General features: G+C 44.1%; 1 protein-coding gene across 5 annotated transcripts in view; it reads right to left on the bottom strand.

The window, feature by feature from the left end:
- Positions 1–2916: 2916 nt before the first annotated feature.
- LOC115118910 (protein phosphatase Slingshot homolog 1-like) overlaps positions 2917–27483 on the bottom strand; it is a 67930-nt gene continuing 43363 nt past the window's right edge. For 4 of the 5 annotated variants that reach the window (XM_065011611.1, XM_029647638.2, XM_065011610.1 and 1 more), the window contains 12 exons: positions 15430–15494; positions 14727–14848; positions 14466–14534; positions 14062–14127; positions 13456–13650; positions 13177–13270; positions 12736–12864; positions 12332–12378; positions 11955–12101; positions 11326–11526; positions 10425–11136; positions 2917–10269 (listed from right to left, as the gene is read on the bottom strand). In XM_065011611.1, the coding sequence (XP_064867683.1) occupies positions 9157–10269; positions 10425–11136; positions 11326–11526; positions 11955–12101; positions 12332–12378; positions 12736–12864; positions 13177–13270; positions 13456–13650; positions 14062–14127; positions 14466–14534; positions 14727–14848; positions 15430–15494 (2960 nt within the window). In that variant the 3' untranslated portion in view covers positions 2917–9156. The remainder of the gene's footprint in view (positions 10270–10424; positions 11137–11325; positions 11527–11954; positions 12102–12331; positions 12379–12735; positions 12865–13176; positions 13271–13455; positions 13651–14061; positions 14128–14465; positions 14535–14726; positions 14849–15429; positions 15495–27483) is intronic. The other variant, XM_029647639.2, reaches the window with a different exon arrangement.

The raw sequence follows: 27483 nt of genomic DNA on the forward strand, positions 1-27483 counted from the left end.
CTGACTGGAGAGGCAGCCAGGGTTAGGCCTGGCTCCTTACAGTCACTACAGTGAGGTGTTGAATGTAGTTTTGATCTGTCCTGTGTGTGTTTGTGTAAGAGCAAGACGGACACTCACCGGTTAGTTGTCTCCTAGCCGATTGCTCTCCCAGGACTGACAGAGCACTCTTTGTTGGTTGGTTATGTTGAGTCCTCCCTCAACTGCACTAGCAAGGGAGGCTTATATTCCAGCCTTGGGACGTCACAGCACATTTGCCTAATACAATAAGTGTCTCGTCAAGGTTTATCAATTAAGGCCAAACTCCCAGTTTCTCATTTCCATACTGTGGTGAGATACTAAACACACTGAAACCTGTAAAATCTATAAATCCACCATGCAGTCTTACTCCTCATCAACTAATTCAAGATGTGTTTATGTTGTGTTCTAGAGCACCTTTCCCCCAATTCTGGACATATTGTTCTGTTCCTTACTAGACGTCTGATATCCCCTTATCATGGTCAGGTATAGTGCATCCACAACACATCAGGTATAAGTTGGATCAAAGCATAGGCCTACACAAAAATAAACAAAAATAGCTTGTTAGCAAAGATTCTTGTTAACAAGAATTTTGGTAGAACTGACTGAGTGGGTAGGGGAAAACTGAAAACTAGCTGTTATTGGCAGAGAGGTTTTGAACTCTCTATCTTATTGCTGTATTAACTAATTTACCACCTGGTGATGTCACCAGGCAGGCCAACACTCCATCCCACCAAAACAAACAGATCTTATGCAAGAAGGGCATTATCATAATTTCCACAGTATTATTCCAACCTCATAGTGTGGAAATATATATAAAACACAGGGAAATCTCATTTTTATCTGCACTGTGCCTTTGAAGACCCAAATGTAGAAACATCTCAGAGCGTCATCTTCACTTGTAGGGATATTCAATAGGGCACAGACAGAGTAGGCTTTGATTGTGAGGTGGTTTTTCAGAGCAGAGTTGCTAGTCTCCTAGGAAACAGCATGAGAGGTCTGGTTCAGCAGACGAATCCCAACACCATGAGCTATAGAACTCCTTAACCTATACAGACTGTTAAGATGAACGTCCTCTTCCTTAACCAATTGTGTTTACATACTCCTACCATGGCCTGCCATATATGAATACACGCCAGAAGTCTGTTTTAAAGAGGGAGAGCGTGAAAGAATGTGCATGTGTGTGTTTATGTGTGTGAGAGGGTCAGAGGGTGAGTTCCTCTCCTCTGTGTGGAGTATGGCTGCAGTAAATGGCAACCCAAGGCCCCTGACTAACCAGGAGGGAGGCAAGAGAGATGAACAATAGCTGAGAAATGTCTCTGTTTTCCCCCGGTCTCCATAGTAACTTCCAAAACAGGATACTTACTCAGATAATAAAACAAAGGGGGAGGTATGGCAGCCAAGAATTCACCAGCAACATATGCTGCAGGAGCAGGGGAAGAAGGGCCAGCCGACAGCCAGCTAGCATTGAGTCTGAGGGCCAGTGCCACTGGCAACCGGTGCCTGTTTGTGTTTGAATAGTGTGATATTACACTCTAGGGAGTTTGCTTCATTGCAAAATTATGCCAACTCCTCATCAACACAATCCACCTCTCACCATTCTGAAATCTGTGAGCATAGCAGTCGGCCCAACTGCAAAGGGAGTCAAAGGGAGACTGCTAACCTGTTTGCTGACCAAGGATGACATTTGACGCTGTCTACCACCTTTAACGGCCTCCCATCAAAATCATCACAGAACATTATCATGGAGCTCAAATGAGTTACAGTTACCTCAAATCAAAATCATGGTCCTAGGGCTCAGGTCCTCCGAGAAAGAGAAAGAAAGAGAGAATTAGAGAGAGCACACTTAAATTCACACAGGACACCGAATAGGACAGGAGAAGTACTCCAGATATAACAAACTGACCCTAGCCCCCCGACACATAAACTACTGCAGCATAAATACTGGAGGCTGAAGATCTGATCTCATTTCTGTTTTAAGGGAGTGTAAAAAAAATATATAGCGCAACATGTAAAGTGTTGGTCTCATGTTTCATGAGCTGAAATAAAAGATCCCAGAAATTATTCTGAAGAACAAAAAGCTTATTTCTCTCAAATTTTGTGAACAAATTTGTTTACATCCATGTTAGTGAACATTTCTCCTTTTCCAAGATAATCCATCCACCTGTCAGGTGTGGCATATCAAAAAGCTGATTAAACAGAATGATCAGGAGGCCTGTATCGATGATGAAAATTACAGGCCTTTCTCATCTTTTTAAGTGGGAGAACTTGCACAATTGGTGGCTGACTAAATACTTTTTTTGCCCCACTGTAACAGCGCAGCAATGCAAGAATGACTCCACTCCCCTCCTCCCCACACACATGCCATTTCATGAAGAACGGTCCATCATTAATCACGCACACTATCATACAGGCCAGGAGCAACCAGAGCCGGCAGCAATAGTCCTTCAAACTGGGACTGTCAAGCCAAGCGCTACATAATCTGGTTATTATAACGCTACTCTCTTTGCCAAGGTATACAGATGGGGGCATTATGCAATTTAATTTCAGGATGTGGGCCACTACAGTCAATCGTGCAGTCTTGACCCAAGCACAACGTCAACCCCTCCCCTCTATGAAATATTTCATTACTCACAGTGGGTCTGTAGCAATCAGAGGACAGGCTTCCGTCACTGGGAGACAATTTATTACCACATCTCTCTTTGTGACTTCATGTTCAATGTCAGGAGAAATTAAATATATCATAAGACAGGGATTGTGATACCACATGCCTCCTCTCCCAGCTGTATAACTGTTTGTCTGTGAATTAGCAAATCAAAGGCTATGTTGTAGATCTAATGTCTCAAACAGTAGTAGTTTGGAGATATGACAACAACAACAAAAAATTGAAGAAAAATGTAGTACTGTGATAGCATGAAAAAACATTTAATTTCATAAACAGATACAGTACATTATTTTAACAAATGTTTAAAAAAAAGTGCAATATGCATTCAAACTACAGCAAAATTACAGTACAAAAAAATGACTGCATACTTCAATATAAAAAAAGATAAACGTTAACAAAAATCTGTGAAGCAACCTATCACTGTGATCTTTGCCAAATTGGTTTGACTTTAAGCCTATGAGAAGCTTCATAAACCATTAGTGATAGGAACACTCATCTATCGGTATGACACAATGCGGATGATTCCACTGTATCACTTCTGTTTCTCCCAAAAGTGCAATACATAAGATCACAGACACACATAAATAAAAGACATTCTGATTCTCATTTTGTATCTTTTAACAGCTTCAATGGTGTCTCTATTTAGTGACAACACCCATGGATAGAACTTTGATCTTCTTCCACATTTAAAGGGCACAAACAAGTTTGGAGTCAAGATCCCGTCTCGGCAACCCTGATGGACATGTGAACGTGATAAGGAAGAGAAGAGGAGATTCCGTTTTTTTCCTCTTCAAATCAAAGAATGTACCAGAAGGTAAAAAAAAAGGAACACCAGGTTTCAGATTCCTGTTTCACATCTAAGTCTATTACTAGAAATAACAACAATGAAAGAACTGAGACTAAATGCAGGGCTATTGTTCTACTAAAGCGAAAGGGAAGTCTTGCCACAGAGTGTCCCATCATGCATCTACCCTACCCTTCCAACCAAACCCTCTGCAATACTGGCAGCTCCACACACACACACACACACACAGCTCTATACCTCTGGTCTCCCGGCTAAGGCACTTGTGTGTCCATAAATCAAACCTAAATGGATGTGGACTAATGGCTCACACACTCATATACCACTAAGGACCGCCATCTGCACTGTGTGCAGCATCAGACGCCAAACTGAACACACCCCACAACAGAGGTTGGCATACATTTTTAAAAGGGACCAGATTACCACTCACATTTTAAACAGTGTGCATATTACATTATTGCACACACATTCACACACACCATAGGACAGCCCTGCTGTCCAGAGATGTTGGCCTTGCACCTGGGAAGCAAATCCATCGTTCTGCCTTCTGAGATCTACTGTACAGCGGAGAAGGAAAAACGTCAACTAAACCCTCATCTTGTAATGAAAGCAGCAAGGGTGTAAACTGGGGAGAAACATTGCAGAGCCATCTCTACAGTACAGAGGTACTGTATATGTGCACATCAGTGTTTCTGTGTGCCACACCAAATACACACATTTACACAGTATCTTTTCCTTGATAATGCATCATAAATGTTATCATGGTAGCAGGGTTCGCCCCAGGAATTTTGGCATTTTTTAATACCTGTAACTGCCATTTACTGCAATCTAGACCCCCCCAAAAATCGTATATGATAACAAATAAAGAACTATGTTTTTTTTTATTTGACTTAAAAACTAAATATTACATAGTGGCGCAGCTAGTCCACAAGGTGGCACAGCGCCTCTATTACATTCTTTGGGGAGAACCCTGGGTAGACAGAGGCAATGTGCCAGCTAATTGGACACTTTCAATTCAAGATTTCAGCGGTAAGTGGCTGTATGGGTTGTGCCCAATAGAACCATAAAAAAAGAAACAGGCATCTCTGACACAGCATTTCAATAAAATAGCATATGTACATACATACACAAACAGACACACACAGTACAACTGATTAAAACTGGAAGGACACTGCTTGCAGTAACAGTGTGTGTGTCCGCACAGGAACTGGAGTCATTGGGAAGAACTAAGTCTGTGCTCTCCATGTTACCAGACACATACATACAGTACTATACAGCAGTATCTTCTGCAACATCATCAACTACTGTACATACATATTAACATACAGTATATACTTCATGTGCTCTCATACGTGTGGGAGAAATGCATGTGCAATATGAACCTATTCATGTGTTTTAAAGTTTATTTTCACTTCTCATAAATAGTTCACAGTAACCATGTAACCACTCTCATGCACAAACACAAATACTGAACTTTAAAAATCATTTCAAAACAAAATATTTGACTGCAACATTTTTGTAAAAAAACATATGGCAAAGTAGCAAGATGTTGCATAAAGAACCTCTATTCTTTTCACTTATGGATGAAGACAAGCTGAGTGGAATGAATTGGGTGACATAGAATGTGAAATAGTCAGCGGGACACTTTCAGGACAGCAGTAGTGATACAGAAAGAGGGAGAGAAAGAAGAATGATGGAAGTGAAATGACACATGGCTCTTGTGACTTCATGCATAAGGAATGGTGTGACCCTCAGAGGAAAGATCAGAGAAAAACGTTCTCTGGAACCTGAAGAAGACTTTGTACAACTCATAATGCAACTGCTCACAAATTCAATTATGCAGCACAACTCAGTTCTCAGATGCAATAAAGGATTGTGGATCATAAATAAGTTACGGAGGTGGGGAATCCTGTGAGTTCCCTGCTCAAATTATAAACCTGACCGAGAGCAGTTTAACATATAGCAGCCATGCCGGGGTTCAAGCTATGGCCCCAGAGCAAATTAAACAAGTCACCCTAGGGCGAGCCACTTCTGTACTCCTTCCCACGCTTTCCAAATATCAGAACTCACAATCCAACAGATCATGCAACATGCTTTTGATGTATTTTGGACCTTTTCAAATGTTGACTACTTTAAACATCTTCTCCAGAACCGCTGAACCGATCAGCACCAAATTTGGTATTTAGCATCTATAGACACGTCTTCAAATAAGACTCTAGCTCAAACAATATGGCCGCTAAGCCAATGAGCTCGCATGTATTATTTCTCATGTCCAACAGCGTCCCCATGCGGTCAAATAGAACCATACTCTACAGGTTAGCTAGACTCGCCTCCCTGAGCATGTGTGCCAAATTTCACGACTAACTCAAACAGATCAAGAGATATAAATATGTGCCCATTATAGCCACTGTGTGGTCGATCTAAATGTCCTTCCATACGTTAAGTCCAGACAGGGTTTTGAACATGTATAGCAAGTTGTTACAATACGAATAACCGTGTCAGATTTTTATGCATTTATGTGCCAGGTCACGCCCACTTGAATGTTTATTGGTCCGTGTTCTTTCAGATGCTAGCCAGGAAAATATTGCGTTGAGAGACCTTGGTCCATAGATGCTATAAATCAAGTTTCAACCTGATTGGCCCAGTGGTTCCAGAGGAGATTTAATTTAAGTGTTTTTCAAAAAATTCTAAATGGCAGAAAATCCATCATAGCGGACCTTATGGGATCTTGACGAAAATTTGTTCCATGTGAGGAGAGAAATCTGTGTACTGAATTTCAGGACTCTAGGTCACATGGGATAAGGGGCATGACCTTTCAAAATGTGAAATTTTAAGCACTTGATATAGCTTCACCATGAGGCCCTGGCGTGGCATTGCATGAGACGGTGTGGACTATGGGCCTTTCCCATCATGCCAAGTTGTACCCTCCTCAGCCTTACCATTACACAGGAATTTGCATGTTCATTTTCCTTGCGGAAAGAACCGGTATAACAATGAACGCCAACAAATACAACAGGGTTTCTCTCAGCTTCGATACTTGAACCCCTAATAAGATTAGCGTTCAGTGTAGCCAGTCTCAGAAAGGACCTGTACAACTACACGGGTAAATCCAGGCCTAGACACAGGCTAATCCATGTTGGGAAGGGAGGGTAGAAAGGAACTGCAAGATGTTGTAAAGGGAGTGGCTTTTCTCCAGCCCCTTTGGCTGTGTCATCATATCATTCTCAATGTACTCTACTGTTGTTGAATCTCAGGTGAGAGTCCAGGTACAGTATGGGGGGCTCAGGAGACAACCCTATTAAGACTATAAACCAGACAACTACGGACTACCCTGCATACAACATACAGCCCATAGAGATCCTATATAGATACAACATACAGCCTGTAGAGATCCTATATAGATACAACATACAGCCCGTAGAGATCCTATATAGGTACAACATACAGCCCATAGAGATCCTATATAGGTACAACATACAGCCCATAGAGATCCTATATAGATACAACATACAGCCCGTAGAGATCCTATATAGATACAACATACAGCCTGTAGAGATCCTATATAGGTACAACATACAGCCCATAGAGATCCTATATAGGTACAACATACAGCCTGTAGAGATCCTATATAGATACAACATACAGCCCATAGAGATCCTATATAGATACAACATACAGCCCATAGAGATCCTATATAGATACAACATACAGCCCGTAGAGATCCTATATAGATACAACATACAGCCTGTAGAGATCCTATATAGGTACAACATACAGCCTGTAGAGATCCTATATAGATACAACATACAGCCCGTAGAGATCCTATATAGATACAACATACAGCCCATAGAGATCCTATATAGGTACAACATACAGCCCGTAGAGATCCTATATAGATACAACATACAGCCCATAGAGATCCTATATAGGTACAACATACAGCCCGTAGAGATCCTATATAGATACAACATACAGCCTGTAGAGATCCTATATAGGTACAACATACAGCCTGTAGAGATCCTATATAGATACAACATACAGCCCGTAGAGATCCTATATAGATACAACATACAGCCCATAGAGATCCTATATAGATACAACATACAGCCTGTAGAGATCCTATATAGATACAACATACAGCCCGTAGAGATGTAGGATCTCTATGACAAAGCATGTGAACTTCTCACCTGACAAGAGCGGGATCTGTAGAACTACTTGAACAAAATGAAAAGCACCACATGACCGTGGTGTCACAGAGGTTGGATGGTCCCAGAAGATTCTTGGAATGATATCTGGATGTTTTGACACAGGGACATGTTGGAAGCTTGGAGGACATTATACCATGAAAGCGTCAGAAATGGAGGGGACTATGATGAAGGAATGACTTTTCTTACAGAAGTGGAATCACACTGCAGTACTTGCAGGAGGGGACTATGGTCTTTTTGTTTTTGTACTCTATGTTTTGGGATTTGAATTGTTTGAAAATGATTTCTGATATATATTTGGCTCATCTAAAATTAATCAACTTTTTTATGCAAATACCAAAATACAATGCAGGCTCAGAAGCAGAGGAGCTAGACTCTATGCTTGTATGATTTTTGAAATACATTTCTAATATCACATCGTTGGATGTCATAAGGTGAAAGCACCAATTTGTAAGTCGCTCTGGATAAGAGCGTCTGCTAAATGACTTAAATGTAAATGTAAATCGTTGGTAACAGCCTCTAACCTGTAAAGGATTGTCATTAACACTGAGGTGACAAGAGGAAGAAAATGTTTTAGCATACCCGATATGATGATGTCACATACATTTGACCTATCACGACATCTCTCCAAAATACATGATGCACACCGAATTAATGGTGCTGTTTGTGTTATGACAAGTTTACAGTCTATGTGCGTCTCATACTGCTTACTGAACCCAAGACAGCAGTGACAAATACAACACAGACAACTACACCCACTTCTCCCCTTTGTTTTCAGCACATGGTGAAACTTCGGGAGCACTATACCCAATGATAGCGCAAAATCAGTATCATCTGATGATCAACTCTGGCTAAGGCAGCACTTCATCAAAATACACCACAATTAACATTAACCAATGGCAAAGTAAACAACAAATTGTGATGATAAAGTCTGTGATTAAAAACAAAATGTATCTGCTTGTGAAAGGCAGGGTATATGATGGTGATGATAATGATTATGATGATGATAATATAATACTGATTATGATGATGATAAAGCTGTAACTCTGATCTCTGGACAGCTAGAAAGGCAGAGGACCAGACATGAAAACCACTTTAAGTCCTGATGGAGACCAGGTCTTCTGTAGGAGGTTCATCTTTGCACACACATTCATTGCGCTCCATGCAAGAACAGCCTTTAACCAAGATACCGAGTAGCCTTTAACCAAGATACCGAGCAGGCTTTAACCAAGATACCATCTGGATTATGGTATAATATTTGGATTCTGTTAATTTTTCCTTAAATATGATGTGGATTTATATTAATATATATTTATATTATTCAAATGTTTATTTATACATGTATAATTCTATATACACATTTGTTTTTTAAGACTGTCCCTCTCCCCTCTCCAAAATCTGTGTGACCCTCCCCAGCTCAGAGTGGGGGATGGAGGGATGGGTGGAGGAGTGTCCCTCCATCCTTCCTGTCAGCTCCTGGGACCCCCGGACAGTGCTCTCTCTGGGGTGGTCTGGTCCCTGTGTGCTCTGGGCTGGGCGGAGGAAGAGGTGGAGGGGCACTCCCATTCTAGGCCTGGCTCTGGGGAAAGAGAGAGGAGCAGGAGGGTGCCTGCATCCGAGGAGCAGACGGAGCACAGGTCTTCGGCCGAGAAGTTGAGACTGCCCAGTTTGGCCAGTGAGTTGGATCGTTTGAGGCTTGAGGGCACGGTGAGGCCGGCCAGCCGCATGCGGGTCTCGATCTCCTGAGCCCTCTGGCGCACCAGGCCGGGTTTGCCCCTGACGCTGCGGATGCTGTCACTGCTGGAGCTACGTGTCAGTGTGGAGCCATGGGGGGAAGAGTTGGGCGTCAGCCCCCCAGACCCCACTGCACCCAGCAGGACCTCGTTAGTCAGAGGAACCACCAGAAGCTCCAGGGGCACTGGGCATGGTGTGGAGGACTTGGGGAAGTCTTCTGGGAAGGCTGAGAACTCTACCTCCACAGGACTGGGACCCTCTCTGGCTCCTGAGTGGGGGCTGTCTAGAGGCTCCAAGGAATGAAGCCCCTCCTGGGACAGACCTGACAGCCTCTCCAGCCTCTCTGCCCTTCGGCGGACCAGCCCTGACCTCTGTAGCTGCACTAGAGTCTCCTGCTGCTGGTCCACGTAGCAGGCCACCGCCGGCCTCTTCTCCTCCAGGCTCAGTCCCAGCAGCTCTGGGACAGGGAGAGGCTCAGAGACCCCTAAAAGCTTCCCTTCCTCACCCTTGGCCTCACCAGCAATGTCCTCAGATGTCAGAGAGCAGGGGGAGTCCTGGGCATCAGGCAGAGGTGTAGAGGGCAGAGCAGCACAGTTGGCACAGTCACACAGAGGGCCACAGGGGTGCAGCAGGCTGGGGGAACAGGGTGTGTCGGGGGAGGTAAGTGGGAGAGGGAGAGTGGCACTTGGGACCTCCACAAAGACACTGGGCACACTGGGGAGGTGTGTGGGGTTAAGGCAGAGATCAGAATCCTGGGTCAATGAATCCATGTTATGGCTGGGCTTGTTGTCTGATCGCGAGAGGGCTGAAGGCTTGACTGGGTGAGCGGGTTTGGAAGGAGCAGTGTCCTAAACAGAGGGGAAACAAGAAGTCAGAAACAAAGAATAATCATTACTCTTTACTAATGTAGTTATCTATTTATTATGAGCTATTATATATACATATGAATTGGTTGTATATTACAGAGACAGAAGACACCATAATGAAAACCGCTCCCACTTACATTGAGGCTGGACAGGGTATTAAAGTGGTTGTTATTGTTGGAGTTCTGGTTCAGGGTTACCAGGTCCAGCCCATTGTCCTCCTTCTCTCCCTCCTCTTCCTGAACCATCTCCACCTCTCCATCACCTCCTCCTGCACTCCCCACTCTTCCTCCTGGCTGTGCTAACGCCTCCATCTCTGCTTCATCTTTCTGAACCTCCTCCTCATCCTCCTCCTCTACAGTGCTGAACTCCAGACGCAGGCGCAGCTCTTCCAGGGGCTCTGGTCCCCGGCAAGAGGTCTGGGCCGCCGTCCCCACCCCAGCCAGCCCAAAGTGTGGCAGCGGCAGGCCCTCCCGCCCCTCAAAGGCCTCGTCATCCAGCAGGGCGTCGCGCTCCACGTCCTCGATCTCTATGAAGACCCGCTCCATGTCCAGTAGGGGCGGAGCGCGCACCGGCGTGGAGGGGTCACTGTCCAGGGCCGAGTCAGACAGCCTGCGGAAGTAGTAGTTGTTGTAGGCGGGGTCCACCTCCAGACTGATCATCCTGCAGGGGGAAAGGGGACATGCCGCCCCCTTCTCCTCAAGAGCCTCCTCATAGCAGGGGGACATCCCCGGCTCAGGGGTACGGTTCGCTGGGTACTCCCCCCCACAGCACTGGGCCTGCAGTCCCTCATGGAGGTCACAGTCTGGGTCGGGGCGGTCAGGACGCCACAGCTTGTTGTGACGCTGCTTACTGGAAGTGGACAAAAGAGGTGGGGTGGGCAAGGAGGAGCATGGGAGATATGCTCAAATAATACACATAGAACATACAGCAAAATCTTTAACCTGGGGGCACTATTTCAGTGCTTTGATCCCTTGTTGGGCTACCCTAGTTGATCTGGGCTATGGTAATTACAGGGGGTGTAGTCGAGTGTGACTGTACCTGGCATCCAGGATGCCCTCATACTCAGCCAGCTGTCTCATGAAGCCTGTGTTGGGCCGTGTGATGCTTCTCTTCTGCTTGACAAAGTTGAAGGCCTTCTCCAGTGACCAACCATACTCCTTCATGGCGTAAGCAATAACGGTGGAGGCCGAGCGGCTGACACCCATCTTACAGTGGACCAGACACTTGGAGTGGTTCTTCCTGGTAGGGTTAACACACCGTGAATGTATAGTTAGGAGAATCAGACTAGAATCCTAAGCCAGTTCTGTCACTCAGATGACTGTTCTCTGTCTGTGGCAAAGATAATGACAGCCTTTGTGTTGCTAGTGGTAACCATCTTCAGCTTCCTTCTCTAGGACAACTTTGGTCACAGACTTGATCCTACACTGCCTCGAATTACCCTAATTACACCCCAGTCAAGTCACTCACAGTTCTCTGTATGCTACTATTACTGTACCTCAAGTGAAACAGCAGGAAGATACATGTACTACCAACGTGGTTCTGACCAAGAGAGAATAAATGAATGTATGAATAAAAAAAAAGGATTATGTGTGTTATGGTAAAGAATAGCTTGCTTTATCTCTGTCCTTTCCATCCCTCTTACCTGTTTCGAGGCAAACACGACTTACTTTGCTTTAACTATGAAGTTGTATGTCTCGTTCCAGTGGGCCAGCAGGTCTGTAGTCTCCTCATCATAGACCCGTATGTTGTGGTAGGAGAATGTTCCTGGGAAGAAGTTATCTATCTCCCTGGTGACGTTGAGGATATAGCCCACCCTGGTGAAGAGACAGACACTACCCCATAATACTCCCACAATATTCTGACTCACACCAATGACTAAGCTATGTTCTAATCGATGAGGCAACCTTCGTGACAACTAATCGTGTTCATGACAACTTTAATGCCTCTGAAAAAGTCCATTGACAGTGTTGGAGACATGACAGCCAATAACGGATTCACTCTATGGAATAGAAATGTTTGGAAGCGAGGAAAAGGCTGTACTTACCCAGTGTCCTGAAGCTCTTCCAGATTGGAGGCATTCCATTCAGATCCCTGCAAACAAACGTGGAAAAATGTCAGACTTAACTGCACATAAATACACAGTCAATTCGTCCACATGCTGAACAGTTATGGCTGTCCAAGTGTGGCTCTTCCAGAGTACTACTTTTTCTAGCAGTATCAGCCAAATATCATATCCGACCTCAAACAATGAGAAAGCTCTAAAAATGCACCTGATTCATCAGATTAAGCAGAGTTTGAGTAGCCTGAGTGCCAGTCTGTTTGTGCTAGCATGCCAAAATGCCAATGACAGCAATGGAGTTGGGAAGAGCAGAGACAGATCTGGGACCAAGCTAGAGATTGAGCGGTACCAAGCAGTTCTGGATAAGGAGTTGTTGCCAGGTGACTAACCAGATAGAGGTGGTCAAATATGAGTGTTGCCTTGTCCATCTGGCCCAGGATCAGCAGCATCTCGTTGTCGATGAACTCCTTGTACTGCATCAGGTTACAGCTCATATGCTGCTCCAGCTCCGTCCGGATCTGAGGGGACAGCAAACTCATCAACTCCCAACCATTTGATATTCTACCATTTGTACTTGTAATATTCCTGACTACAGTTTCAAATACATCAAATAATGTCAGGTCGAAATTGCCTGAAGACTACACTACAAGTCAGTAAGGCTGTAATGCAAAGATGTTTGTTTTCAATACTGTGTCCCAAATGGCACCCTATTCCATATTTTGTTCACTTCTTTTGACCAGAGCCCTATTGGCCTGGTCAAAAGTAGTGCACTATAAAGGGAGGGCACACAGCTAATGTGTGCATTTAGTTCATCCCTCCCCACTGCTTACCTGTTTAGAGGTGACGTTCTCCAGGTCCTGGAACATCATGATGCTACGGAGTTTGGCTTTGATAAGGCACTCTGTCCGCTCCCTTTCTGTGGGCCTGCATCAGCAGAGACAGACACACAGAGGCTTCATCAGCACACTACTCTACTCTCAGTCAATGGGTCAGTCAGGACCAGCAGACCATCACACGTTTCCTCTACTGTCCATCTCGTTCTACATGTTTGACTTTGTGTGAAACTATTCACGTTATTTCATATCCATTTGCAATTTCTGTAGACTCACCTGTCGACAAACATGGTGGGAGAGTCAGGCCGCAAGGTCTCCAGGTCTCTCATGGCGTTCCACTCATTGATGCAGCTCTGCTCTGAGGCGATGCAGCTCTCATAGTAACCCATCCAGGTGAGGGCCATGCCCCCGGGGAAGTAGTTGTACCTGCGGGACACCTCACACACCTTGTGGAGGATCTGCAGAGCCGACCTGGGACAGGGGTTAGAAAGAGACTCTGGTCAAAGTAGGTCAATTTATCTTCAATCAACCATCTTTGTTAATCTGGGAGAAATTTGGTGCAGTATAATCATTTTCTACCAATAGGCTTTTAATGGGTAATGAGCTGATTCACATGAACAAATGGCATTCATTTTAGGCTGGGTATCTGTAAAGCACTGTGTGACAATTGCTGATGTAAAAAGGGAAATATAAAATACATTTGATTGAATGATTGATTGATTGATGCATGCACCTGCATCTCTACACCAGTATTTGGCAGAGTATTTTGAAATGCCTCAACTGTGTGGTCTGATATGAATTCAGCAGCCAATGAATTGATGTGGGATTGCTTCATTAACAACAATGTATTAAGCAGTCATTCCTACGGCTGTGTCTACTCACCACATGGCCTGTACAGACACAGGTTTGAAGACATGATTCCGGCTCACTGTGTTCACACTGAAACCCCTGAGGGAGACACAAGACAGGCAATGACTCTCCCTGATCACACACTGATTCATACCTAGTAACCACTAAAACATAACTCTCTATCAAAACACATGTGGAGGTCAAAGTCATTTTAGCACATTAGCCTGTGCGGAGCTCAGTGTCTTTTTCTGTACCGGTATTCCAGTTATATGTATTCCAGTTATTCCAGTTACTGCTATTCCAGTTACAGGTATTCCAGTTATTACAGAGTTACGCAAACAGAGCTGTTTCTCTCCAGAGTGTACAGCAGGGGGCTGTAGTCTGACAGAGGGGTCACAGATACAGAACAATTGTATGTCTATGGGGGACTCGCTCACCCATCTCCATCCAGATGGATCTTGGTGTCACTCCACAGAGGCAGCACCATGCCAACGGAGCAGCTTTTACTGGGAACAACACAAAAAGACACGTTCCCAGCAGATCAACACACCTGGTTTGACTTCAAATGGAGATGCTACTACAACAACAACAAGGGTCTAACAGCTGGCATCAAGGACGACCATAGCAAGTGAGGAAAGAGACACACACACACGTACACACACACACACACGCTGGCCCAGGCCCAGACCCATACACACCTGTCCTTGTCGCTGAAGTCTATACCCAGCAGGATGTTCTCCTCTGTGTCCTGTCGTCCGCTGGTGTACACCACCACCATGTAACGCACTCTGTCTGACCAGGCACTCTCCAACCGCACCGCCTGTAGCAGGGGATGTGACAGTTTCATCAACTCTTTCACAAACAACGAGGCTACATTGCCTACCTGTCCACGCATCTCTCCCAACATGTGAATCTCATATAAAGGTCATACAAACGGACTCTGAACATAGAGGGTACACACAGTCTGACTGCAGGGACACATGGGCTGCTGCATCATGTAATTCCACACACACAAGACATGGGCATAACACCCACACAGTCCAACCGTAACACACACACACACACACACTCCAATCCTATAAAGCAATCTCTCACAGCCAAAAACAGTTTGTTAATACATGGGAGGCATCATTCCAATGGAGTGTGAGAACATAGTGGTAGATAAACTAATAAACTCTCCATTTCACAGACACCAAGGAAACACTTGGTAATGCTCTTCTGTGTGAGTTCAAACATGTTCTCATTATCTAATCATTACAGTGAGCAAACAAGTCTTTAGTACACAGAGGTGAAATATTTAGTACACAATAAAAAGCATTCAGGCAGATTGACTATGTCATGGTGCCAGGTGGTTAGTCACTGGCCAGGGTTGTGGGGAAGTGTGTGTGTGTTGTCTCTTACCAGTTTGATTCGGTCCTCCGAGCGAAGAATGTTGATCATCACCTGCAGGTGCTGAGGTAAGTCTCCTGTTGAAAGAGAAGAACAGGAAAAAATAAAGACCTGGTTGGTTAGTGTCATCAGATAACATGGTTTATTGTGATTATAAATACATCTTAGTCATATAAAATAAATCTTTGACATTAGGAAACTGAACATCACTCATCATGACATGGGCAATGGATGTTGAGTGAGAACATAAATGACAACTTAATGCACTCTATCGTTGAGTGAGTGAGCAACTGCAGGCACAATTTGCAAGTGCCATGAAAGGTTACATAGCAGAGAACAATGCCCTCCAGAACTGGGTATTGGGCATTTCCATGTAAAAGGATCCATGAACACCAACATGTGAAGTTCATAGGAGCATGTCAAATTGGGTATTCAATTAAAGTTAAGAGCGTATATTTTGGGGAAATGAAGGCATATCCACAATTTTTTGTAAATTGTCCATCTTAACAATTAGGCATAAGTAAAGGCTTTGATTTCTGGATTCAGAAAGAAAAGGACTCTTAGGAAAAAATAAAAAGGAATCAGAAATACATCAAAACACAATAATGTTGACGTAAAGACCCCTGCCAACTAATATCAACATATATTTCGTTTTGGAGAAATTGTTTACCTTCTGTAAGTTTAAGAAGTATTACCTTGTGCCTGGTAATTCCTTTACCAAAAACCCACATACCGTGCATTCAGAAAGTATTCACACCCCTTGACATTTTACATTTTATTGTGTTACAGCCTGAATTTAAAATGTATTAAATTAAGATGTTTTTGTCACTGGCCTACAAACAATACCCCATAATGTCAAAGGTGGATTATGTTTTTAGAAATGTTTACTAATTAATGAAAAATGAAAAAAGTAAATAAGTATTCAACCCCTTTGAGTAAACATTTGCTTAACAAGTCACAAAAGCTGCATGGACTCACTCTGTGTTTAATACTAGTGTTTAACATGATTTTTGAATGACAACCTAATTTCTGTACCCCACACATACAATTATTTTTAAGGTCCATCAGCCGACAGTGAATTTCCAACACAGATTCAACCACAAAGACCTGGGAGGTTTTCTAATGCCACACAAAGATGGGCACCTATTGGTAGATGGGTAAATATTAAAATAAAGCAGACATTGCACATGCCTTTGAACATTTCTGTAAAAAATATATATATTTTTTTTAAACGATAGTTGTGTTCCTATTTTTTGTTGTCTCAGGTTGTTGACAGTAGGTGCACCCGATTCAGCTGCCCTGCATGCCAGGTAGGAAAACTGTTGCAATTTTGAACCATTTCATGTGTCTGAAGGTATAAACTCTGCCTTCCCGGCGGCCCAGAGAGCATATCAGGTGCACTATAAACCTACCGTTGACTGATCGTATGGCTCAGATGACCATGTCCGCAGTAATGTAGCAGGCATAAAAGAAAGCTACAGCTAAGTTGATACAGTGAGATTCCAAAACGTTTAAAACCATGACTAGAGAGAGACTGTCAACAAATACAGCAAAGCGCTGCTGTTTTTATGAGTGAGTTCATGTTTAAGTTTCTTACTCAGCACTGTCAACACTTTGTATTCAACACTTTTATCAGTCATTAAATGCACGTTAAATGCACCTACCATTTCCACTCAGTGCCTCAACAAACACTGCAGCAGTAATGAATGAGTAGGGAAGTGTAACTATAGCTTTACTTTGTTGTTATTATTAGCAGCTTGGGTCTTTTTTAATAAAAAGGAATATTTAACTTTCTCTGTTCATAGGAGTAACAACATGAATTTGGCATTGAGGCAGAAATAATGTGGTGAGACTCGAGTTTTGCCATCAGCTGGAATACGGTGTACCTTTTTGGCCAGTGTCATTGGAGGAAATGTAGAGCGGAGGGATGTTGAGAGGTGACCATCAGCCCAGTCAAATAAAAAGCTAATTATTTAAATGTACGCTCACTCAGCTGTGCTTCACAAGTAATACAACAACGGATCTATTACCGGTGTGATCAGATAGCCTACCTTCAATTTTGAAATATATATTTTTTTAATTGCCCAAACAACAATGCATTGGCAGGGCAATTCAAGCTAAGCCAATATGAGGTGATAATGTATTGGGCCTATAGCTTACTGCACAAACCTCATTGCTAAAGTACTATTTTTAATTGGTTAATGTTGCATAGGCTTACGAGCAGTAGATCTCGGCTTGCATTCTGACTCAAAGTAATCTTGACTCAGAAAAGGTTGGTGACCACTGTTCTATTGTTTTCCCTGTTAACATTATCTACGTTTCCCTTTACTGTGATAATTGATATCGAATCCACACAATATTAGCCACTCTCAATGCAGCATACCGAAACAAATCTAACTATGCAAGAGATTTTGTTGTAGGCAGAACGCATCGGAGTATGATTCTATTGCATTGACAAGCACTACTTAGCCCCTACTGTACACAGGCTGACATTGAACACCAAACATTGGTTGCTACTGTAGGCTGAACGATAGAACAGCTATTTCCATGTTAAAATGTTATGGGATGCATTTTCTCCATTGTTTTTTATTGTAAGCCACCCTGGTAGCTCCTACATTGTAACGGTTTTCTTCTGGTGAAAGAGAGGCGGACCAAAATGCAGCGTGGTTAGTTTTGTACATCTTTAATAAAGATGAAAATACAACAATCTACAAAACAAGAAACGTGAAAAAACCAAAACAGTCCTATCTGGTGCCACAAACACAGACAGGAACAATCACCCACAAAACCCAACACAAAACAGGCTACCTAAATATGGTTCCCAATCAGGGACAATGACTAACACCTGCCTCTGATTGAGAACCATATCAGGCCAAACATGGAAATAAACAAACCAGACACACAACATAGAATGCCCACCCAGCTCACGTCCTGACCAACACTAAAACAAGGAAAACACACAAGAACGATGGTCAGAACGTGACATACAGAGTATGCGCATTATGATCAAATAGCCACAGTTGCCGACATGGCCACTGTTAAAACTGTAACTTAAAGTGAGTACAGCCTCCTCAGTGTTCACAGAATTTTCACAAATCTCAAATTTGTGTTGAGCAGACCTGAAATTTGCTCAGTGCCTAAAAAATGTTGGGAAAATTCATCCCTACCACGTCTTTGAAACAGTTTTAATTGCATATCTGAATAAGTGCAAGCTATTGTTAATCACTCCCTGTTCATGCACTTTCCCCAATGCATTAAAACTGCTATGGTGAAACCTCTTCTGAAGAAAAGTCATTAGATTCTTCAGCTCTTTCATCTCAAACCCTCCATTCTTAAGCAAAATTCTGGAGAAATTGGTTTTGAAACAGCTAAATTATTTTTGAAGTACCAATTATTTTAAAAATCCAATCTGGTTTCCGTACCCACCACAGCACAGAGACAGCCTTAGTTAAAGTTTTAAATGATCTTAGAGCCAACTATGGCTGTCACGACTTCCGCCAAAGTTGGTCCCTCTCCTTGTTCGGGCGGCATTCGGCGGTTGACGTCACCGGCTTTCTAGTCACCACCGATCCATGTTTCATTTTCGTTTTGTTTTGTCTTCATTATACTCACCTGGTTTCCATTCCATAATCAGTGTTCCTTATTTAACCCTCTGGCTTCCCCTGTTGTTTTGTGCGTGATTGTTTTTGTCAAGTGGTTCCGTGTACGTGATCTGGATTGTTTATGTTTACCCTTGTTGAATTTGAGTAAATATCGTGGCTTTACTCATACCTGTGTCCTGCGTCTGACTCCGCCTTATTCCATTCACCTAGAACATTGACAATGGTGAACCCATTTAGTCGGCAGGTCGATTGCTTGGTCGATAGGCTGTTGGTCGACCAAGATGTTTTTGGTCGAGCAGTCGCAAATATTTATTTTTGTCAAGGTGCACAAGACACCTGATTCGCGCCTATCTCAGTGGACTAATCCATTGCGGAGACCACAGGGAGGGCACAGTCCATCACTCTAAGACATGTGATACTTAAACTGTATAAGGTTATATTATGCAAAAAATAATGGTGCAATCATTCAAATATTATTTTATAACAAATGCGCTTTCTCCCGGGTTGGATACGGTCGCTGTCCGCGGTTCTGAACCATAATCTTCCTTGAATTGGTGCCTTTCCCTATGTTGTTTTGTGCATAATAGCAAAGTTAACCGGCAAATTGGGATTGAGAACAAAGCGGCGGAGGCAGCAGAGATGAGGAAACAGCCCTTGCCTTAGCCTAATTGTCTTAGAAAATTAAGGAGATTTAATAAGGTCTATAATAAAAAGCCTAACTGTTAAATGTGCCTGGCTTTAGAAATCATCCACATATATCTACATAAATAAGACAGATCTTAATTCTGTTGCCTGTTTGAGTGTTTGTTTAATAGCCTACTGTTTCCCTGAGCGCCAAGCCTCATGCAACAGCAAAATGTTGGATAAAGCAATTTCACAGATTCGGCTGTTTTTAAATCTTTGCTATGCTGTAATAAAGGCTTTTAAAAATGTTAGAACAGATTGGTATTACTTATAATTTATTTGGTGTTGTTTACACTGTTCCAAACAGGCAGAAAAATAATATTGTAATCTAACAGCACCTGTTTGTCACACATATGCAAGTAGCTCTCACTCCTATTCCCTCCTTTTTCTTGATCTCCTTCTTATTGTTATAATTACAATTATTATTATGATCATCTTTATAATTATAAGTAACGTAGTTATCATTAGGCCTATAATTCAATATAAATTCTACCTTATCAATCATTCATTCATGCCATCACACGAGACATTCATGCCATCACACGAGACATTCATGCCATCACACGAGACATTCATGCCATCACACGAGACATTCATGCTGTGAAATTGTAACGGCGTTCTTCATTTGTAGAAAGAGAGTCGGACCGAAATGCAGCGTGTAGGTTACTCATGACTTTAATGAAAGAATGCGTACATGAAATAACTCAATAACATACAAAGCAAAACAACAAACGGAACGTGAAACTAATTACAGCCTATCTGGTGACTATAACACAGAGACAGGACAATCACCCACCAAATACAAAGTGAACTCAGGCTACCTAAATACGGTTCCCAATCCGAGACAACGAGAATCACCTGACTCCAATTGAGAACCGCCTCAGGCAGCCAAGCCTAACTAGACACACCCCTAATCATACACAATCCCAATGCTAAACAAACCCCAATACGCACCCAACACATAAACCCATGTCACACCCTGGCCTGACCAAAATATATAAAGAACACAAAACATATATAATGACCAAGGCGTGACAGAACCCCCCCCTAAGGTGCGGACTCCCGGACGCACCTCAAAACCATAGGGAGGGTCCGGGTGGGCGTCTGTCCATGGTGGCGGCTCCGGCTCGGGACGTGGACCCTACTCCATAAATGTAATAGTTCCTCCCCTTCGCGTCCTGGGATAATCCACCCTCTCCGCCGACCATGGCCTAATAGTCCTCACCCAGATCCCCACATAACTGAGGAGCCGCTCGTAACAGAGGGGCAGCTCGGGACAGAGGGGCAGCTCGGGACAGAGGGGCAGCTCGGGACAGAGGGGCAGCTCGGGACAGAGGCAGCTCGGAACTGAGGGGAAGCCCAGTACTGAGAGGAAACCCAGTACTGAGAGGAATCCCAGTACTGAGAGGCAGCCCAGTACTGAGATGATGCTCAGGCAGGTAGTAGGCTCCGGTAAATCCTGGCTGGCTGGCGGAACTGGAAGATTCAGGTTGACAAGCAGATCTGGAAGATTCTGGTTGTCTGGCTGATCTGGAAGATTCTGGTTGTCTGGCAGATCTGGAAGAGACTGGTTGTCTGGCAGATCTGGAAGAGACTGGTTGTCTGGCAGATCTAGAAGAGACTGGTTGTCTGGCAGATCTGGAAGAGACTGGTTGTCTGGCAGATCTGGAAGAGACTGGTTGTCTGGCACTTCTGGCGGATCCTGGCAGACTGGCGGCGCTGGGCAGACTGGCGACGCTGGGCAGACTGGCGACGCTGGGCAGACGGGGAGCACTGGCGGCGCTGGGCAGACTGGGAGCACTGGCGGCGCTGGGCAGACTGGGAGCACTGGCGGCGCTGGGCAGACGGAGCACTGGCGGCGCTGGGCAGACTGGGAGCACTGGCGGAGCTGGGCAGACTGGCGACGCTGGGCAGACTGGCGACGCTGGGCAGACTGGGAGCACTGGCGGCGCTGGGCAGACTGGGAGCACTGGCTGCTTCATGCAGCCTGACAGCTCTGGCTGCTTCATGCAGACTGACAACTCTGGCTGCTTCATGCAGACTGACAGCACTTGGCAGACTGACAGCTCTCTGCAGACTGGCAGCTCAGGCTGCTCCGAACAGGCAGGAGGCTCCGGCAGCGCAGGAGAGGAGACAGGCTCTGGCTGCGCTGAACAGGCGGGAGACTCCAACAGCGTAGGAGGGAAGGAAGGCTCTGGCTGTGATGAACAGGCGGGAGACTCCGACAGCGTAGGAGGGAAGGAAGGCTCTGGCTGTGTTGAACAGGCGAGGCGCACTGAAGGCCTGGTGCGTGGTGCTGGAACTGGTGATATTGGATTGAGGACACGCACAGGAAGCCTGGTGCGGGGAGCTGCTACCGGAGGACTGGTGTGTGAAGGTAGCTCTGGATAGACCGGACCGTGCAGGCGCACTGGAGCTCTTGAGCACCGAGCCTGCCCAAGCTTACCTGGCTCGATGCCCACTCTAGCCCGGCCAATAGGAAGGGCTGGTATGTGCCGCACCTGGCTCTGCACCCGCACTGGAAACACCGTGCGCTCCATAGCATAACACGGTGCCTGCCCGGTCTCTCTAGCCCAACGGTGAGCACAGGGAGTATGCGCAGGTTTCCTACCTGGCATAACTATTCTCCCTTCTAGCCCCCCCCCAATAATTTTTTGGGGTTGCTTTACCGGCTTCCTTGCCAACCGTGTTCCCTCGTATCGTCGGCTCCTATCTCCGGCTGCCTCTGCTTCTTCCTTGGGACGGCGATATTCTCCCGGCTGCGCCCAGGGTCCTTTTCCGTCTAATATCCTCTCCCAAGACCAGATCTCCAAATGGTGCAGTCTCTCCCACTGCAACTGTTCTTCACGATTAACAGGGAGAGTAGGCTCAGGTCTGACTCCTGACTCAGCCACTCTCTCTCTGCGCTTTCCCCCGTTACTTTCCGTTTTCGCTCTGTATTGCCGTGCTTTCCTTCTCGAATCCATACGTCTATAGCCCTCCTCGCATTGCTGTAGGGAATCCCAGGCGGGCTCCTGCACTCGCTCTGGGTCGGCCGCCCACCTGTCGATTTCTTCCCACGTAGTATACTCCATACTTCTGCTGTCCATAACGTCGTCCTTTAGCTCCTGCCAGTTCACACGCTGCTCGGTCCGTGAGTGGTGGGTGTTTCTGTAACGGCGTTCTTCGTTTGTAGAAAGAGAGTCGGACCAAAATGCAGCGTGTAGGTTACTCATGACTTTAATGAAAGAATGCGTACATGAAATAACTCAATAACATACAAAGCAAAACAACAAACGGAACGTGAAACTAATTACAGCCCATCTGGTGACTATAACACAGAGACAGGACAATCACCCACCAAATACAAAGTGAACTCAGGCTACCTAAATACGGTTCCCAATCCGAGACAACGAGAATCACCTGACTCCAATTGAGAACCGCCTCAGGCAGCCAAGCCTAACTAGACACACCCCTAATCATACACAATCCCAATGCTAAACAAACCCCAATACGCACCCAACACATAAACCCATGTCACACCCTGGCCTGACCAAAATATATAAAGAACACAAAACATATATAATGACCAAGGCGTGACAGAAATGCAGTCAAGCATTTTAGTTTTAAAATTAAATGAAGGGAGCTTTGAATAATTAGTCTAAACAATAAATAAACCACAATTACGAATGCAACTGTTTTCAGTCTGCTGTAATAAAGGCTTTATATATATATATTTTACCGTTAGACATTCTCTCTGGTACACTTATTTAGTGTTGTTTACACTGTTCTAAATGGTCATTTTTTAAAATAAGATTGTAATCTAACAGCAATTGTTTGGCACATAATACTCAGAAAACACTTGCTCATATGCCCTCCTTTTTATTGATATCCAGTAGTTTCCACAACTAAGTCAAATGTCTTCCACAGATCTTCCACTTTTCACTTTCCCTCCTGAGAAACCAACAAACATTTGCCCGTTTTTCTTTTTCACATCCTCGGGATCCATTTTTCTGTCGCCATTACTGTGTTCGGATTTTGTTATAACCAATTTACTGATGTGATTATGATAGACTATAGGTCAGGCCCTATTGGTCACATGCATACGATGCTTACAGGGTTGAGGGAATAGGGAATGTTTCTCATAAAACAAATGAGGGATTTCGGTAACAGAACATTTCAGTCAGAATGGCCAAAATTACGTTGCAGCTTCAGAACGGACAGCGGCGTAATACTGCAATGCTCTTCTGTCTGGTGTACCCAAGAAAGCCATTGGTCAACTGCAAAACATACAGAATGCTGCAGCAAGTGTACTGACCAAGACCTGATGGAGAGCACACGTTACACCGGTTTTAAAGTCTCTGCACTGGCTGCCTGTGAGTTTTAGAATACATTTTAAGACTCTTCTAGTGGTTTTCAAATCAATCCACGATTGTGCACCCCAATACACATTAGGCATGCTTTTAAGTTATGTAGAGAGGGAGACATTAAGAGAGACAGCAAAAAGGGATGGCTACTCGATATGGCAGCGTTAAATGACAACTCTAACCACTACAGTGATCAGTATAGAGTGGCAGCCAAACATGTGTCAGTCAAGGTATTCTGATGACTGGCAAACAAACTATGTCCTCTCCTCCTGGGCGGCTTTAATTACAGCTGTCGGCACCACGCTGGCTCTGGGCATGTTCCCCTGCTTCATGGCGCATCCATAGGTAGACGCCTCATAAAGACACGTTCAGACATATATTCATTTACATGTATTAATAAGTTAGTACTTTACTCTGCAACTGTTCTGGGCCTTAACAGCCAGGGGCTACAGGAGTTCTCAGCTCAGCTCAGACTCACAACCGAGACAAATGCTAATCTCTAAATTTGGTTTGGTTGAGGCCGACATCAGTTGACACGCAGGTATCTTTCTTTTTGTTTTGGAAGTTCTGCAAGTTCTTCACTGGGTGATGTTTTCATGACATCTCCTGCCACTGCCACTGCTCTAACAAAAAGATAGTGGCCAGTAAGATTTGGGCCAGCAATGGTTGGTTACTCAGGCAGAAGGAACCGCACAGTGTGGCCTCAGCTCATGGATCGGAAATCAGTCACCTCACAACCTGAGGGCACCGCTAAGTATTCTAACTACAAGGCGCAATGTTCACTGGCAGTAAGCTACAGGATAAACATTACCCAAAGGCCAGGCTACGGAGATTATCCAATCCTGTTTGAAAACATTCTGTCCTACAGAAAACAACCTAAAGAAAAATGGACTGTTCACTTTCCAAATGCAGCACTTTCTCTATAAGAAACACATGACTGCATCCTCCAATAACTGCCTACCAACTCAATCACTCAATGCGGGCTAGCAGCCAATCCTGATTGTGCTCAAGTTCAGTCAATTCACTTGGTGACGCAAACCATTCCAAATTCCATTTGAATTCACTTCAACAAGGAAACCAAAAATGAGAAACCAACTGAAATCAAATGAACAAAATATTAGCTCACAGAGTAAAACTAGAACAGCATTGGGAGAAACAAAAACTGGTTCTCTGTGATATTGAGAGTGCATGTTAAGCTCTCCCAAGCAGCTGCAGGATCTTGTTTTTAACCAATTAAAACCTTTGCCTTAGAATCATACTTGAAATATCGTACTTTACATTATACGGGTGGCTGAACACTGGAACCTTCTGCACATTTACCATTCCAGTGTTTAATTTCTATATTGTAATTACTTTGCCACCAAGGCCTATTTATTGCCTTAACCTACCTCATTTGCACTCACTGTATATAGACTTTTTGTTGTCTTTTGTTCTACTGTATTATTGACTGTATGTTTTGTTTATTCCATGTGTAACTTGTGTGTTGTTGTATGTGTCGAATTGCTATGCTTTATCTTGGCCAGGTCGCAGTTGCAAATGAGAACTTGTTCTCAACTAGCCTACCTGGTTAAATAAAGGTGTTCTCAACTAGCCTACCTGGTTAAATAAAGGTGTTCTCAACTAGCCTACCTGGTTAAATAAAGGTGTTCTCAACTAGCCTACCTGGTTAAATAAAGGTGTTCTCAATTAGCCTACCTGGTTAAATAAAGGTGGGGGAATAAAAATTGTTTTTACATTTTAAAAAACTCATGTCCTTTTATACTAGGTCCTATGGTTTACCATATGGCTTTGCAAGACATTGAAGCTTTGAATAGACTTGCAGATAGATGACTAGGTTACAAAATAGATGACTGCCAAATAGGGCTGACCCCAACTGTCAACTGGTTGACTGTTTGGTCATTGGGCTGTTGGTTGACCAAGATCGTTAGAACCGAGCAGTAACAAATATACAGTGCCTTCAAAAAGTATTCTGACCCCTTGACTTTTTCAAAATTATTGGGTTACAGCCTTATTCTAAAATGTATTAAAATATTATTTTACTCATCAATCTACACACAATAACCCACAATGACAAATATAAAAACATGTTTTTAGAAATAAAAAACTGAAATATCACATTTACATAAGTATTCAGACCCTTTACTCAGTACTTTGTTGAAGCACCTTTGGCATCGGTTACAGGCTTGAGTCTTCTTGGGTATGACGCTACAAGCTTGGCACACCTGTATTTGGGGAGTTTCTCCCATTCTTCTCTGCATATCCTCTCAAGCTCTGTCAGTTTGGATGGGGAGCATCGCTGCACAGCTATTTTCAGGTCTCTCCAGAGATGTTCGATCAAATTCAAGTCTGGGCTCTGGCTGGGCCACTCAAGGACATTCAGAGACTTGTCCCGAAGCCACCACAGTGTTGTCTTGGCTGTGTGCTTAGGGTCGTGGTCCTGTTGGAAGGTGAACATTCGCCCCAGTCTGAGGTACTGAGTGCTCTGGAACAGATTTTCATCAAGGATCTCTCTGTACTTTGCTCTGTTCATCTTTGTCTCAATCCTGACTAGTCTCCCAGTCCCTGCTGCTGAAAAACATCCCCACAGCATGATGCTACCACCACCATGCTTCACCACAGGGATGGTGCCAGGTTTCCTACAGACGTGACACTTGACATTCAGGCCAAAGAGTTTAATCTGGATTTCATCAGACTGGAGAATCTTGTTTCTCATGGTCTGAGAGGTATAGAGAGAGAGAGAGAGAGAGAGGTAGAGAGAGAGAGAGAGAGAGAGGTATAGAGAGAGAGAGAGAGAGAGAGGTATAGAGAGAGAGAGAGAGAGAGGTATAGAGAGAGAGAGAGAGGTATAGAGAGAGGTATAGAGAGAGAGGTATAGAGAGAGAGAGAGAGGTAGAGAGAGAGAGAGGGATATATATATAGAGAGAGGTATAGAGAGAGAGAGAGAGAGGTATAGAGAGAGAGGTAGAGAGAGAGAGAGAGAGGTATAGAGAGAGAGAGAGAGAGGTATAGAGAGAGAGGTATAGAGAGAGAGGTATAGAGAGAGAGAGATAGAGAGAGAGAGGTATAGAGAGAGAGAGGGAGAGAGGTATAGAGAGAGAGAGAGCGAGAGGTATAGAGAGAGAGAGAGAGAGGTATAGAGAGAGAGAGAGAGGTATAGAGAGAGAGAGAGAGAGGTATAGAGAGAGAGAGAGAGAGGTATAGAGAGAGAGGTATAGAGAGAGAGAGAGAGAGAGAGTATAGAGAGAGAGAGAGAGAGTAGAGAGAGAGAGAGAGAGAGAGAGAGGTATAGAGAGAGAGAGAGAGAGAGAGAGAGGTATAGAGAGAGAGAGAGAGAGAGAGAGGTAGAGAGAGAGAGAGAGAGAGAGAGGTATAGAGAGAGAGAGAGAGAGAGAGGTATAGAGAGAGAGAGAGAGAGAGAGAGAGGTATAGAGAGA

The sequence above is a fragment of the Oncorhynchus nerka genome, linkage group LG27 (genome assembly GCF_034236695.1).
Source record: "Oncorhynchus nerka isolate Pitt River linkage group LG27, Oner_Uvic_2.0, whole genome shotgun sequence".
NCBI lineage: Eukaryota > Metazoa > Chordata > Actinopteri > Salmoniformes > Salmonidae > Oncorhynchus > Oncorhynchus nerka.